The sequence below is a fragment of the Pantherophis guttatus genome, chromosome 18, assembly GCF_059756535.1.
Source record: "Pantherophis guttatus breed Tessera chromosome 18, ASM5975653v1, whole genome shotgun sequence".
Taxonomy (NCBI): Eukaryota; Metazoa; Chordata; class Lepidosauria; order Squamata; family Colubridae; genus Pantherophis; species Pantherophis guttatus.
Window position 1 is genome coordinate 3915184 of NC_142080.1, and position 15174 is coordinate 3930357.

At 41.7% G+C, this 15174-nt stretch overlaps 1 protein-coding gene across 1 annotated transcript; it reads right to left on the minus strand.

Annotated features, from left to right (window-relative positions):
• Positions 1-1468: 1468 nt before the first annotated feature.
• On the minus strand, positions 1469-14142 carry FCER1G (Fc epsilon receptor Ig). The gene is made up of 5 exons (XM_034408059.3): positions 13917-14142; positions 5683-5774; positions 5354-5404; positions 4814-4834; positions 1469-2977 (listed from the first exon to the last, which is right to left on the minus strand). Exons 1-5 carry the CDS (start codon positions 13966-13968, stop codon positions 2879-2881), a joined length of 315 nt encoding a protein of 104 aa, XP_034263950.2. The 5' UTR covers positions 13969-14142; the 3' UTR covers positions 1469-2878.
• Between the last annotated feature and the right edge of the window lie 1032 nt (positions 14143-15174).

Genomic DNA, 15174 nt, shown 5'->3' on the forward strand with positions numbered 1-15174 from the left:
ATGAGATGACAGAGATTATAGATGGATGAGAGAGAAAGAGATTATAGAGAGATAGATGAGAGAGGGATTATAGAGAGATGAGAGATATAGATGAGAGAGAGAGAGATGATAGATAGATGATAGAGAGGTAGATAGAAAGATATACTGTAGATAGATATAAATATTGTAGATAGACGATAAAGAGAGAGAAGAAAGAGAGAGAGATCCTGCCTTTATTCTTTTTTCAAATAACTCAGGATGACAAAATCCCTGAATTTCATGCCCAAATCCACTCTTCTTGTTTAGACTTGAATTACAATTTTGGACAAGACCCAAAATCCAGCAAGTTGTGGACTTGTGTTTGTGTGGGTGTGTTTTTTTAAAAAAAATCAGTTTTCCTTCTTTCCTCCTGTAGCCTCTTCATCTTTTGATTGAAGCTGTGATGAAGAAGCTATAGCTGGAAAGATAAAGACTGTTTTTTCACTCATATGCGTGCCTACAGAGAATCCACAACACGTGAGATTTTTGGCTTTGTCCAAAACTGCCATGAAAGTCCAAACAAGATTTTTTGAATTTTTATTTATTTACATTTTTATGCAGGGTTTCTTGGCTTTGCTGCTTGGTAAAAGTATTAGACATCAGGAGAATTTAATGTCTCTGGATTTTCTTTTTTTCTAGGGAGATTTTTTCCCCCAAAGGGTTCCCTTTGCAACCCCTTCTACAAATGCCACTCACAAATATATAAAAGCAAAAAAAAAAACATAAGCCCAACCAGCAAACCACTTTCGTTTCTAACCATTTCCTTTTTGATTTTCTTAATAGCTTTGGTCAAATTCTATGAAACTGCCTAAAGTCAAGTCAATTCAGCTTTGAGGCACCAGATATCTTTTGATCCATCCATAAAGCACAGGATGTACAATTCGGGATACAGAGAGAATTAAAAAAAAAAAAACTAGGGAAAAAAATATGAACAAAAGGCAGGATACAAATAAATAGAATAGAGCTGGAAGGGGGGGAACCTTAGAGATCTTCTAGTCCAGCCCCCTGCTCAAAGAGGAAAACCTATGCTATTTTTTCAGATAAGTGGCTGTCTAAAGTCTCTTCTTAAAAACCTCCAGTGATGGAGCACCCACGATTTCTGGTGGCAGGCTGTTCCACTGGCTAAAGACGTAAAGGAAAATAAAAAGAACAGCAGAATATCAGATCGAAAACCCAGAACATTTCCTTGCTTTTCAAATTCAGTTGATTCTGAGATTAACCCGGCTGGCTTAATTTGGGGCTGAAAAATTCTTGGAACAGGACTTTTATCAACGTGGATAAATTGCTAAATTTTGTCGGTTTATGTCATTTAGCCAATGAAAGCCACAAATATTTGCCGCATCGTATCTTTGAATCCTCGGCTGCTTAAGTTGATGAAGACAACGTTGATATCCGGAGCGCTGATTTGGTGAGTTGTTCATTATAAAGCAATTTATAGACAGCTGTTAGCGACTGTGTTAAAACCGACAAAAGATTTATTTATTTATTATGCATGTATGTATTAAACCAATGTATATACAGCTGCCCATTTCACAGGCCAGCGCCTTACAAGATCAAAAATCACAACAGGCAGAAAAAAAAAAGAAAGCATAAATTCCACCACGCCTCTTAACGCAACCGAGAAAGATAAATTCCCCGTTTTCAATTGGCGGAAGAAAACTGCGTTCGTTTGCAGGTAGTCTTCGACTTACGGCTGTTCATTTAACGACGGTTTGGAGTTACTGGGAAAAGTGACTTGGGACCAGTGCTCACAATCCCCTTGCAGCGTCTCGAACTAAATTAGAGCGCTGGGCATGTATTGATGACGGTTGCGGCATCTCTCGTTGGCTTAACAAATGTGGCAAGGAAACTCGTAAAATGGGAAAAAGGAAAGAGGAAGGAAGGAGAAGGAAGGAGGGAAGGAGACGAAAGAAGGAAGGAAGGAGAGGGAAAGGAAGGAAGGAAGGAGAGGGAAAGGAAGGAAGGAGAGGAAAAATGGAAGGAAGGAAGGAAGAAGAAAGGAGGGAAAGAGACAAAAGGAAGGAAGGAGAGGGAAGGAGACAAAAGAAGGAAGGAAGGAGAGGAAAGGAAGGAAGGAAGGAGGGAAGGAGAGGAAAGAAGGGAGGAAGGAGAGGGAAGGAGACGAAAGAAGGAAGGAAGGAGAGGGAAAGGAAGGAAGGAGAGGGAAGGAGAGGAAAAAAGGAAGGAAGGAGAAGGAAGGAGGGAAGGAGACGAAAGAAGGAAGGAAGGAGAGGGAAGGAGACAAAAGAAGGAAGGAAGGAGAGGAAAGGAAGGAAGGAGAAGGAAGGAGGGGAGGAGAGGAAAGAAGGGAGGAAGGAGAGGGAAGGTGAGGAAAAAAGGAAGGAGAAGGAGGGGAAAGAAGGAAGGAGGGAGGGAAGGAGAGGGAGGAAGGAAAGAAAAAGAAAGAAAAAAACGATAGAGGATAGAAAATGATGTAGAAGATAGCTAGCTGGATGGATGGATAGATAGATAGATAGATAGATAGATAGATAGATAGATAGATAGATAGATAGATAGATATGGCTGGAGAGATGATAGACAGATTCACTTAACCATCATGGCCAAAAGGTCATAAAATCAAGACCAACTCACTTTAACTGGAATGGGAGCCTGTCTGCTGCAGCCGTAAGTCGAGGACTAGCAAAAATAGCCCTAATAATAATAATAATAATTCAAGAGGATTCCCAGGCACCCACTATTGTGAGCCTCCCTTTTTGCGTTGCCAAAAATTCATATTTCTGGAAGAAGAAAAGAATTGCAACCCAAAAGGTCCTTCTGGTTTTTGGCTTCTCTCCTGACACCAGATTTGGCCAAGATTTGGCCGGGAAAGTAGATCCAGAAGTCGTACGAAGACAGGTGTTTATTCTTCTGAGGGGGTCTTCCTTGGAGGCAGCCCTTCGGGGGGCGTTTTCGAATCCTTCAGCGTGCTGTATGGTTGTACTTCCTGAACCTCCAGACCCTGCAAGGGGGAAAAAAAAACACTACGGAGTGACTTAAGAACTTAGAATTTAGAATAACTTCATGGTCACTTTGAATGTACACTCGCCGGCATACGTGAAAAGGAAATTGCGTTGCATAACAGCTCTCCACCTCCAATATACACTACATACACTCTCTATGTATTTATCGATCTTATCCCTTCTTTCCTGCTCTATCTCTATCTATCTATCTATCTATCTATCTATCTATCTATCTATCTATCTATCTATCTATCTATTTATCTATCTATCATCTCTATCTATCTGTCTATCATCTCATCTATCTATCATCTCTCAATCTATCTGTCTATCATTTCATCTGTCTATCTAATATCTCTCTCATCTATCTATCATCTCTATCATCTCTATCATCGCTATCTATCTTATCTATCATCTCTCTCAACTCTATCATCTCATCTATCTCTCTATTTCTCTATATCTATCAACCTAATCTAATCTATCTATCATCTCTATCATCTCTATCTATCTATCTATTTAACAATCATCTCTCATCTCTATCATTTCATCTATCTATTATCTCTCTCATCTATCTATCATCTCTATCATCTCTATCATCACTATCTATTTTATCTATCATCTCTCTCAACTATTTGTCTATCATCTCATCTATCTATCTATCGATATCTATCTATCAATCTAATCTATCTATCTATCATCTCTATCTATCTATCAATCATCTCTCATCTCTATCTGTCTATCATTTCATCTATCTATCATCTCATCTATCTATCATCTGTCTCATCGCTATCTATCTTATCTATCATCTCTCTCAACTCTGTCTATCATCTCATCTCTCTCTCTCTCTATCTATATTTATCTATCAATCTAATCTATCTATCTATCATCTTTCATCTCTATCTATCTATCATCTCTCATCTCTATCTATCTGTCTATCATTTCATCTATCTATCTATCATCTCTCTCAACTCTATCTGTCTATCATCTCATCTATCTCTCTATCTATCTATATCTATCAAATCTAATCTATCTATCTATCTATCTACAGTATCTATATATCTAATCTATCAATCTCTTCTTTTCTGCTATCAATCTATCTATCTTTATTTCTATCTGTTCCTGTCTTCTTTCCTTCCTTCCTTCCTTCTGTGACTGCCTGTCTGTCTGATCTATATCTATCTATCTATCTATCTATCTATCTATCTATCTATCTATCTATCTATCTATCTATCTATCTATCTATCCCAGCTGACCTGTGCGATCATCAGGGGCTTTTTTTTTTTTTTACTTTTAAAAGCATTTTTTCGGCCGAAGATGTTGTAGAAAAAATGCTTTTAAAAGTTTTTTTTTAAAAGCCTCCGATGAGGTGGGCGGGGTAAGCGAGCGGCGACCGGGCCGGGGACCGGTTCGGGGGCGTGGCCAGCCAATGTTATTACTGGTTCTCTGAACTACTACAATTTTTTACTACCGGTTCGTGCGAACCGAGAGCAACCCATCACTGTTTTGCAGACTCAGAAAAAGGCTTCTTAATGCTCCTTTTTCAGCGCTGCGCGGTAGCGCCTGTGGCTCTCATGCATGTGAAGCGCGTGTTTGGCATGCACCGCGCACATGCGCGCACGAAGGAAACCGGTAGCGAAGCGAAGCGGTAGCAAGACTTCCGAGCATTTAACCCCGGTGTGAAACCCACCTCTGTTGCCCTTCTCACTGCAGGGTTATGATTTTAATCAGCGTTTTAACAAACATCCTTAGGGTGGAAAGAAAGGAAAGAAAAGCCCCCTTTTTCTAGGCTGAAATATCATTTGTGGGGGGGGGTGAAAGGAGCCGAGTGCGAAACTTACCGTATAGATGCCTTCCACTTTCTGGAAAACGGAGGAGAAAAAGGATTAAAATGCGGAGCCACAAGACGGAACCCCCGTTCCCCCAAAATCCTCCCTTGCAACGGGAAGGGTTTGATGCATACAGGTTGTCCCCGACTTACAACGGTTCATTTAGTAACCGTTCAAAATTACAATGGCACTGGGGGGGGGAAATGGACTTACGGCCGTTTTTCAAAGTTACGACCTTTGCAGCATTCCCCGTGGAAAAAAATTCAGACGCGTGGGCGGCCGGTTCAATATTTACGACAGTCGCAGTACGCCAGGGGTCAGGCCATCCCGTTTTGCGACCCCTTCTGACATTCAAAGTCAACGGGGTAGCCAGATTCACTTAATGGGGTTTGCCACTTAACAACTGCTGGGATTCACTTTAACAACCGTGGCGAGAAAAGTCGTAAAATGGGGCAAAGCTCGCTTAAGAAATGTCTCGCTTAGCGACATAAATGTTGGGCTCGATTATGGTCGTAAATCGAGGACAACCTGTAAAATAATTGACAGACTTACCTCGTAGATGGCAGAAGGGGCTGGATCCTTGTTCTTCTTCCGATACTGGAACTGATTAAAAAGGGAGGAATGAAGAGATCGATAAATCTTGCGATTGACTGATTGATTTGCAAACAAAACTCCGCACTGGTGACAGGAAAGGCATCCGGCCCCTAAAATACTCTGCTAGCTCCATTCATTTGCCCAGGCTCCACCCCGCAAGGGATTATGGGGTTCGTTAAATGAAGATGAATAAAGAGATGGATAAATAATTACAAAAAATTCCATTGTCATGTCTGGAGTTCAGGATTGAGGCATCTAATTTTCGGGGTTCCCCAAAAGACGCTCACCTTAAGTCGGCAGTAGAGAAAAGTCAGGACGATCCCGTAGAGGAACAGAATCCCATCCAAAATGTAGCATGCCTGCGGTTCTTGTAAAGCTTCTGCAAGCACAAGAGGCCAGGGAAGGTTTGCAATTAAAAAAATAAACAACCACAGGTAGTCCTCCATTTACGACTGTTCATTTAGTGACCATTCAGAGTTACGACGGTAAAGAGGGGGGGGAAATAGGGCCATTTTTTTCACACTTACGACCGTTGCAACATCCCCAGGGTCCCCTGATCAAAATTCAGACGCTCGGCCACTGGCTCATACTTAGGACGGTCCCCTTTTTGCGACCTTCCGACAAGAGAAGTCAACGGGGAAGCCGGATTCGCTTAACGCCGGGTGACTCAATTGAGAACCTCAGCGGTTCATTTTAACAACAGTGGCAAGGAAGGTGGTAAAATGGAGGAAAATTCGCTTAACTGTCTCGTTTAGCAACAGATATGTTGGGTCAATTGTGGTCGTAAGTCGAGGACTGCCTGGAACTAACTATTCTGGGGGATACGAAATCCATAAAATAGAAAAGGGACAGCTTGGCCCTTCTGGTTGCAGAGGAATTCCGAGACACGGCCAAAATATTTTTTTAAAAGCAAGTGAAAATGGGTTTTGTGGGGTTTTTTTGGACACAGGACTATCCCAGTGAGGTCATTCCAGAGGTGGGTTTCAGCAGGTTCTGACCAGTTCTGGAGAACCGGTAGCGGAAATTTTGAGTAGTTCGGAGAACCGGTAGTAAAAATTCGGACTGGCCCTGCCCCCATCTATTCTCTGCCTCCTGAGTCCCAACTGGACAGGAGGAAATGGGGATTTTGCAGTATCCTTCCCCTGGAGTGGGGAGGGAATGAAGATTTTGCAGTATTCTTCCCCCGGAGTGGAATGGAGATTTTGCAGTATCCTTCCCCTGGAGTGGAGTGGGAATGGAGATTTTGCAGTATCCTTCCCCTGGAGTGGAGTGGGAATGGAGATTTTGCAGTATTCTTCCCCCGGAGTGGAATGGAGATTTTGCAGTATCCTTCCCCTGGAATGGAGTGGGAATGGAGATTTTGCAGTATCCTTCCCCTGGAGTGGAGTGGGAATGGAGATTTTGCAGTATCCTTCCCCTGGAGTGGAGTGGGAATGGAGATTTTGCAGTATCCTTCCCCTGGAGTGGGGAGGGAATGAAGATTTTGCAGTATCCCCTGGAGTGGGGAGGGAATGAAAATATTGCAGTGTCCTTCCCCCGGAGTGGAGTGGGAATGGAGATTTTGCAGTATCCTTCTCCTGGAGTGGGGAGGGAATGGAGATTTTGCAGTATCCTTCCCCTGCCATGCCCCTCAAGCCACGCCCACCAAGCCACACCCACAGAACCGATAGTAAAAAAATTTGAAACCCACCACTGCTCTGGTGCCGTTATAACTTTGAACCGTCAGTAAATAAATTGTTACGGGTCGAGGACATGTCTGTATATATTTCGATTAAAGATTTAGTCCGTTCTTATCAATAGAGTGGGATGGTTACCGCAAAAAAAAAAAAATCTTTCCTTATCTTAGAACGAAAACAGATGCTTCCTGATTTACAGTTCAACGGAAAACTCCTTATCTCGAGCTAAAACCGATAAGTTTTTCTAGAGACAAGACGTTTTGTTTTAAGGGTTTTGCTAAGGATTAGGGTTTTTCGTTTTTTTTTTTTAATTGTCATAAAATGGCATGACTTCTGCCCATCGCCATCGTTCCTCCCTTTTTCATTTTTCGCAAATGTATCCGAAAATTATTCCCCGCGCAGAGCCCATCGGACGTCTCTTCCTGTGAGTCAGACAAGTGTGATGGAGAAAAGAAACTGGCTTTTTTTAAAATAGTAATAATAATAATAATATTTAAATCCATGCTGAATATAAGCAAAACAGTCCTGAGCCATGCAATGCAATGACATCCTTTCGTTATTGTCTGTAATGATTTTAGAGGCAAAAGCAGGGGTGAAATCCAGCAGGTTCTGGCGAACCTGTAGTGGAAATTTTGAGCAGTTCGGAGAACCGGCAAATACCACCTCTGGCTGGCCCCAGAGTGGGGAGGGAATGGGGATTTTGCACAGTATCTTTTCCCTGGAGTGGGGTGGGAATGGAGATTTTACAGTATCCTTCCCCTGCCATGCCCACCAAGCCACGCCCACCAAGCCACACCCACAGAACCGGTAGTAAAAAAAATTGAATTTCACTACTGGGCAAAAAATCAATCCCGGGGCAACGATTTAAGAAGGTTTTTTTTTTTGGGAAAGCCACGTTTTTCCTTCTCCCTCCGCATCACATTTTCTTCTACTGATGTACCCATCAGATTTGATTTTATGGTCGTAAAATGGCGGGAAATTCATTTTGAAGTGTCTCGCTTAGCAGTAGAAATTTTGGGCTCACATTATAGTCATAAATCGAGGACTACTCTATAAAAAGGCGATGGAGATGCAGTCTTTTATGACTCCTATTTAAGAATGTCGACCTTACTAAATATAATATATTTATTATATATATTTATTTATATTATATTAAAAAATATAGTATATTTTTTCCTCTTCCGTCGATCAGCCTGGGTTATATTCCTGCAATTCTCAGCTTGGAAACGAATTCAGTGAAAAAGGAATTTGAGCCTTCTGGCAACCCCGGAGAATAAATCACAAGTAGTCCTCATCTTACGGACAATCATTTAACCACCATTCAAAGTTAACAACGGCACTGAAAACAGGGACTTATGACCGGACCTCACTCTTAACGCCTGTCACAGATCTCTGTTTCCAGACGTCGAAAGTAATGCAATAAAAGCAGAATTAACAAATTCAGAGCAAATTGTCGATTCAGCCGGTTCGGGGGAATCGAACCTCCTTCCCGATGCCTCTCGGAAAATTATATTTCCGCTTTAAAATACGGTTCTCATTTCTTCTTAACAGCTGTTCTGGGAAACCCAATTATGGCGCAATTCGATTTGAGGGGGGGGGAAAACATTTGTTTGTGGCTTAAAAATCAGATGAGTATCAAGTTGCTCTCGTCTTGATCTCTGTCCACGATCAGCAAAAACACATTAACGAAACCACAAAACTTGTGTTCATTTTGTCATGCTGCGAAGTGTAAAAATAGTATATATATATTTTTGAGCAAAGAAAATCAAGCCATCGAGTGAGGATTAACCTGGGAGAGAAGCCTGGGAGAATCTGTAAATATCAAGATTCAATCCATGTGTTCAGTTCACCAGGCTGTTTCCTGCCTAAGCAGGGGGTTGGACTAGAAGACCTCCAGGGTCCCTTCCAACTTTCGTTATCCTGAATTATAATTCTACTTAAATAACGTTTTGGGGTTCACCTGTGATTGTGAGCTGTGATTGTAGGATATATAACAAATCCATTTATTTATTTATTTTTTGGCTCCCAAGGAGAACCAGCGCACAAAAAGTTTGAAGCTTTTAATTAAAAATTAAACAATTAATCATATCCAACTTAATTATTAGTTAATAACATTCGGTGAAATGATTCGTCATCAGTCAACGAAGTTATCATCCAATATCCAGTGTGAAATTATAATCAGTAACAATGAAATTATCAACCAATAAAGCAAATCAATTCATAATCCCTTAATTTATCAATAACAAATGATTAATTAATAAGGATTACACAAGCTGTTAATAATAAACTGTTACTTAATAATTAACTAAACCGCTACTTAATTATAAGTAAACTTATTAACTAAACCATTACTTAATAATAATTAACTGAATTACAGATCATGATTGATTTTGAATTAATTGAATTGTCTTTTTAATTTTATCCAAATGTATTTCTTTTATACAAAAAAAAGAATTACATTCCTTTTTTTTTTTTTTTGTTTCTTCTCTCACCCCGTCTTTGTATAAGATATATTTATTTTTGTTTTGGGAATTGCTACCCTTCTGTCTTTTGATTAATCGTGATTTAGCATGGTCAAACTTTTGGATTAATTACAGGATGCATTTTAGCTCAGTTTTTAAGTAACTGGAAGTAACCCCAAACACTGCAGATTTTTCCTTTCAGCTTCCTTTTTTTAAAAATCCGCTTCTTTTTCCTTTGTAACCCGTTTCCCCTTTAAAAAGTGATGATGGTGGCAGATGTTTTTTCCCCCACATCTGCGTCCGTGAAGACTAGTTTCTTTTAGTTTCGTTTAACCCAGATTGTTGGTTTCCAGAAACTCAGTCTTCCAGTCCTTCATTTTTTAAAATGGTGATTTATTCATATCCTGGCTTTATTAATTTTGCAAATAACTCAAGGCAGCAAACATATCCAACACTCTTTCTTTCTCCTATTTTCCCTACAACGACCACCCTGTGAGGTGGGATGGGCTGAGAGAGGGACTTGGACAACGCTGGCTTTCATGCCTAAACAGAACTAGAACTCCCTGTCTCCTGGTGATTGGCTCATAGTCACCCAGCAGCCTTTCTTTCATACCTAAGCCAGAACTAGAACTCACCACCTCCTGGTGATTGGCCCAACATCATCCAGCTGGCTTTCCTGCCTAAGCAGAACTAGAACTCACCGTCTCCTGGTGATTAGCTCAAAGTCACCTAGAAGGCTTTCATGTCTAAAGTCAGAACTAGAACTCACAACCTCCTGGTGATTGGCTCAATGTCACCCAGTTGCCTTTCATGCCTAAGGCAGGACTAGAACTCCCCATTTCCTGGTGATTGGCTCAAAGTCACCTAGCAGACTTTCATGCCTAAGTCAGAACTAGAACTCACGACCTCCTGATGATTGGCTCAATGTCACCCAGTTGCCTTTCATACCTAAGGTAGGACTAGAATTCACGACCTCCTGGTGATTGGCTCAATGTCACCCAGTTGCCTTTCATGCCTAAGGCAGGACTAGAACTCCCCATCTCCCGGTGATTGGCTCAAAGTCACCTAGCAGGCTTCCATGCCTAAAGTCAGAACTAGAACTCACCACCTCCTGGTGATTGGCCCAACGTCACCCAGCTGCCTTTCCTGCCTAAGCAGAACTAGAACTCCCCGTCTCCTGGTGATTGGCCCCAAATCACCCAGAGAGCTTTCCTGGCTAAATTAGGACTTGAACTCGGGGCCTCCCGCTTCCTAGCCCGCTGTCTTAACCACTAGACCACACTGTCTCTTTTCGTTTACATTGTCACGGTTTGGCAGGAGATTTCCCACGCCCTGATATCTTGCCCCCCCCCCCCAAAAGTACTATATTATGGACAAGAAGCATTTTTTACCTGCGTGGTTTAGAATGCAAGAACTGAGCTATGTCCAACGCTCGGCTTTTTCAGGCCAACTTTTGGACTTTTAGCTGCTCTCTGAAATCGGAGGATTAAGTTTGGTTTAACCCGTAGAGCCAACATCGGTGTGCAATTCGGTGTGTCTGGTGGTTTGTGTAAATTTAATGACCCAATTATTACATTTCACTCCGGGTGTGAATCTCCCTTTCAAACTCCCTTTCCTGTCCCACAGTCTGAAGTAACCCTTGTGAAAATCTTCCGCATCAGCCACAGAAATGCAGAAAAATGTCTTGAGGTTTCGCAGCTCAGATTCATTAGCCCCGATTAAGCCACCATGGCAACCTGGCTAGAGCTCCGGACCGCGTGAGCAGGCAGCCCTGGTGGATTTTGCAAAGCGTCCCGTGTTGCTTGGCGTGTCGAGCTCAACCATGGCAGCTCAGTTTGCCAAGAATTGACGTGACCCAATCAAACCACGATAAACCAGATCAACAAACCAACATTGGTGGGATTGTAACGTTGCAGGCTAGGTCAACCAAACCTCCTCCAGATCCTTCTGAAGGACCACAAGATCAGGGAAGAGATGGTTTTGAGTTGCTTTCTGGTCCTTTTTTACTTTCCCCAAGCTAAACCATTTTTTTGTTCACGCCCAGCTTCCCTAGCTTAAACAAACCATGGTTAGGTTTGGCGTAGCATATCAACACACCGCTTTGATGCAATGCTTAAAGGTTTCAGAACAAAATGCTGACGAAAGAATTCTGCAAAGCTAGAAAAGAGAATGAAAAGAGAAACTTAAAACCGAAGGGCAAAATTCCCCTTAAGAGAAAGGATTACAAAAATTGGGGATTTTGTAATTTTTAAAATGGATGAGCGCTGGAAGACGTGTGCGAACTCATCAACATTTTAAAAAGAAAGCATTTTTTTTTCCCCGACCAAGGTTTCAATTCCTTGCTCACCAGCAAGTTCCCAGTCACGTCCATCTGGCTGATCAAAACTGCAAAGGATTATATATATTTGGACTTTTCTAAAATTTTTCTGAAGTTAATTCTTATCTTGGGACTCCCTGTACTTACGTGGGAAAGAAATAATTTTATTTTCACTAACCTCTCTTTAAAATGTAGCATCCTATTCAATAAGTGGGAAGAGAAACCAGCAACTTATGGTCTCTCGACTCCAAAAAAAAAAAAAAAAGACGACACCCAAATGGTAATTTTTTGCTTATTTATTAATTACATTTTCTGCCTCTCTCTCTAGCCAGCGACTCTGTTCCGCTTGAAATTCCTTAAGCCACAGAATAGCAGCAATTACGGGATGAAAACGTTAAAACATCGGACATTAAAACATTAATCTTGATTTTATTATACCCTTAAAAAGTTAGATTTAAAAAAAAAAATCTTTGCTATCCCTCGGGATGATGCCCTCTTCGAAGCAAAATAAATAAAGTTTTAAGTTCAACTCGTCAACTAGAACTCCCGTCTCCTGGTTTCTAACACTTTACCCACCTCAAATGGACCCTACATATTAATTCAATGTCCCTCTAAGGTTGATTTTAAGAATCTAAGGTTGGCTTCTCGTCTTGGGGGGGGGAAAAAAACCCCCAGCTTTTCATCTTTGCTATCCTAAATCAACTCCTCCGTTGATGGCAGAATCACTCGCCGATGAATCACGATTTAGAACGGGGCTGCCTTTCTCTCGGCGCTTTCATCCCCGGCTAACAGTGGTTTGGATAAGTCCCATTTTTTTGAACTGCCTCCAAACTTCATTAAAAGCACGCATGGACGCATGCACAATGCCCTAAAGTTAACACAACCAACCTTCGGATTCCAGAAGCGTTGGATAAAGATTTTTTTTTTTAAAAAAAAGCTGGTTTAAAACTTTGGGGAGGGTCTCCGAAAGCCTCCCTCGCAAGGGTGGTTGAGAAGAAGGGCCCCTCCCAAGATCTAAGAAGCGAGAATCTTTTTCTTTCTTTCTTTCTTTCTTTCTTTTTCTTTCTTTCTTTCTTTCTTTCTTTCTTTCTTTCTGTCTGTCTGTCTTTCTTTCTGTCTGTCTTTCTTTCTTTTTCTTTCTTTCTTCCTTCCTTCCTTTCTTTCTTTCTTTTTCTTTTTCTTTCTTCCTTCCTTCCTTTTTTTCTTTTTTCTTCCTTACTTCTTCTCTTTCTTTCTTTCTTTCTTTCTTTCCTTCTTTCTTTCTGTCTTTCTGTCTGTCTTTCTTTCTTTTTCTTTCTTTCTTTCTTCCTTCCTTTCTTTCTCTTTTTCTTTTTCTTCCTTCCTTCCTTCCTTTTTTCTTTTTTCTTCCTTCCTTTCCTTCCTTTCTTTCTTCTTCTTTCTTTCTTTTTCTTTCTTTCTTTCTTTCTTTCTTTCTTTCTTTCTTTCTTTCTTCTTTCTTTCTTTTCTTTCTTTCTTTTCTTTCTTTCTTAAGACAAGAAGACCCCCATCTCTCTCCCCCCCCCATCGTTTTTTAATTGCAAATTTATCGCTGTGATGCGGAGTATTGATGGATTCAAGGCGTATTCTTTCTCTTTTTTTTAGCAATAAAACTTGACGCAGTTTCTGGATTGTGATTTTTTTTTTTAAATTAATATAGTTAGACCACGTATAAACCGACAGACCCGATTTGATCCTAGCAGGTTTTAATCTGTTATTTTATGATTTTTATTCCAGAATTTTGAATTTGTACATTTATTGTGCGTTCTGGTCTCGTTGACTCACAAAAATTCTGTTGTGTTTCAATGATTTTTTTGGGTTGGGGGGAGGCTTTTCGGGTTTGCGAGCGGCCTCTTAAAAGAAAATAAGCGAACAAATAGATTAATCAAAACCGGGACCGAATCTCCAGTGCTTTGCTAACCTCCGATTTCAATCGTGTTTTAGCTCTAGTTTAATGCTTTAATGGAGATGGGCGGAGGGGTTATGATGCTGATACCAAAAAACTCACCTTTTCCATTTTTTTAATTCTTTCCCTCCCTGACCCACAGATACAAAGCGGTGGACTTTACCTGTTCCGTCGACCACGAAAACAACCAGTATAGCCACGACAGGAATATTCATTTTCAGAGACCCTTGTCCAGAAAAGAGACAAAACTTGTGTTCGCACCGTGCGGCGAGCGCCGGCAAAATCCAGTTGTGTCCCCTAAGTCCGGGGGCTGAGCCGAAGCCTTCAACGCCACCGCCCAGAGCTCAGCAGGATGGACGCAAGTAACCACAAGACCCACAACTCTTCCTGCAGTGAGTTGTGAGCTCTGGGTTCGTTTTTAAGCTGACGGGGAGGCCCATCGGCTGAAATAAATTCAGCTTCCGGTTTTCCACTCAGTCTGGAGACACCGACACCAGTTTGGGGGTGGGAATAACTGGGGAACGATTTCAGGAATCTCGCGGATCGAGTAGATCAAGAGGATCACGGAGAGGGTTCCATCCCGGCCCGAGAATCGGATCCCGGATGACGGGAGGTCAGGTTGACCTTGTGCGACCTTAACAGAATTGGAAGGGATCGTGGAGGTCGTCTAGACGACCCCTGCTTGAGCAGGAGTCCCCATGCCAGGTAAGTCCTCAACATACGATCAAATGGGTTTCAGCCGCTAAGCGAGATACGTGGTTAAAGTGAATCCCTGCGGTTGTGAAGTTAGTAACATCTAGATTTTTCTCCCCATGGACTTCCAAAGGGGACGTTGGGACCGTCATAAATGAGGAACCAGTCGGTGTCTGAATTTTGATCACGTGACCACGGGGCGGCCGCAATGGTCGTTAAGTGCGAAAAACAGTCATAAGTCTTTTTTTTCACAGCCAATTTGAAAGGTCACTAAATGAATTGTTGTAAGTCGAGGACTATCTGTACATCAAAGATCTTGCCTTAAGAATTACATTTTGGCAAGGCCAGACCTCAAACTCAATTAAACCCCTTCCATTATATATCAAAAGCTGGAGCGGTAAGATGGCCTAGAAGTGGAGCTTCTCGCCTCACAATCAGGAGGCTGTGAGTTCGATCCTAGGTAGAGGCAGATATTTCTCTCTCCGGGCACAATGAGAATATTATCTGCTGAACAAAACTCCCCACCGGCGACAAGAAAGGCATCCGGCCATTCAAACACTCCGCTAGCTCCATTCAGTTGCCCACACAGATTATGGGGGTGGTTCAACGAAGACGATCATGATTATATATCAAAAGCTCCTCAGGAGCCTCAGGTGTGACGTGACGATTTGATGTGGGCTGAACGTCACGTGTGTGCAAACATGACGTAGCGTGGCGCAAATACCACT

Bases quoted from the DNA above. Each gene is read 5' to 3' on its own strand.
- FCER1G (XM_034408059.3), bottom strand. From the start codon at position 13,968: ATGAATATTCCTGTCGTGGCTATACTGGTTGTTTTCGTGGTCGACGGA. The intron at 5,775-13,916 runs GTAAAGTCCACC...TTGTGCTTGCAG, and splicing joins TTTCGTGGTCGACGGAACAG to AAGCTTTACAAGAACCGCAG. The intron at 5,405-5,682 runs GTGAGCGTCTTT...CTTTTTAATCAG, and splicing joins TTCTCTACTGCCGACTTAAG to TTCCAGTATCGGAAGAAGAA.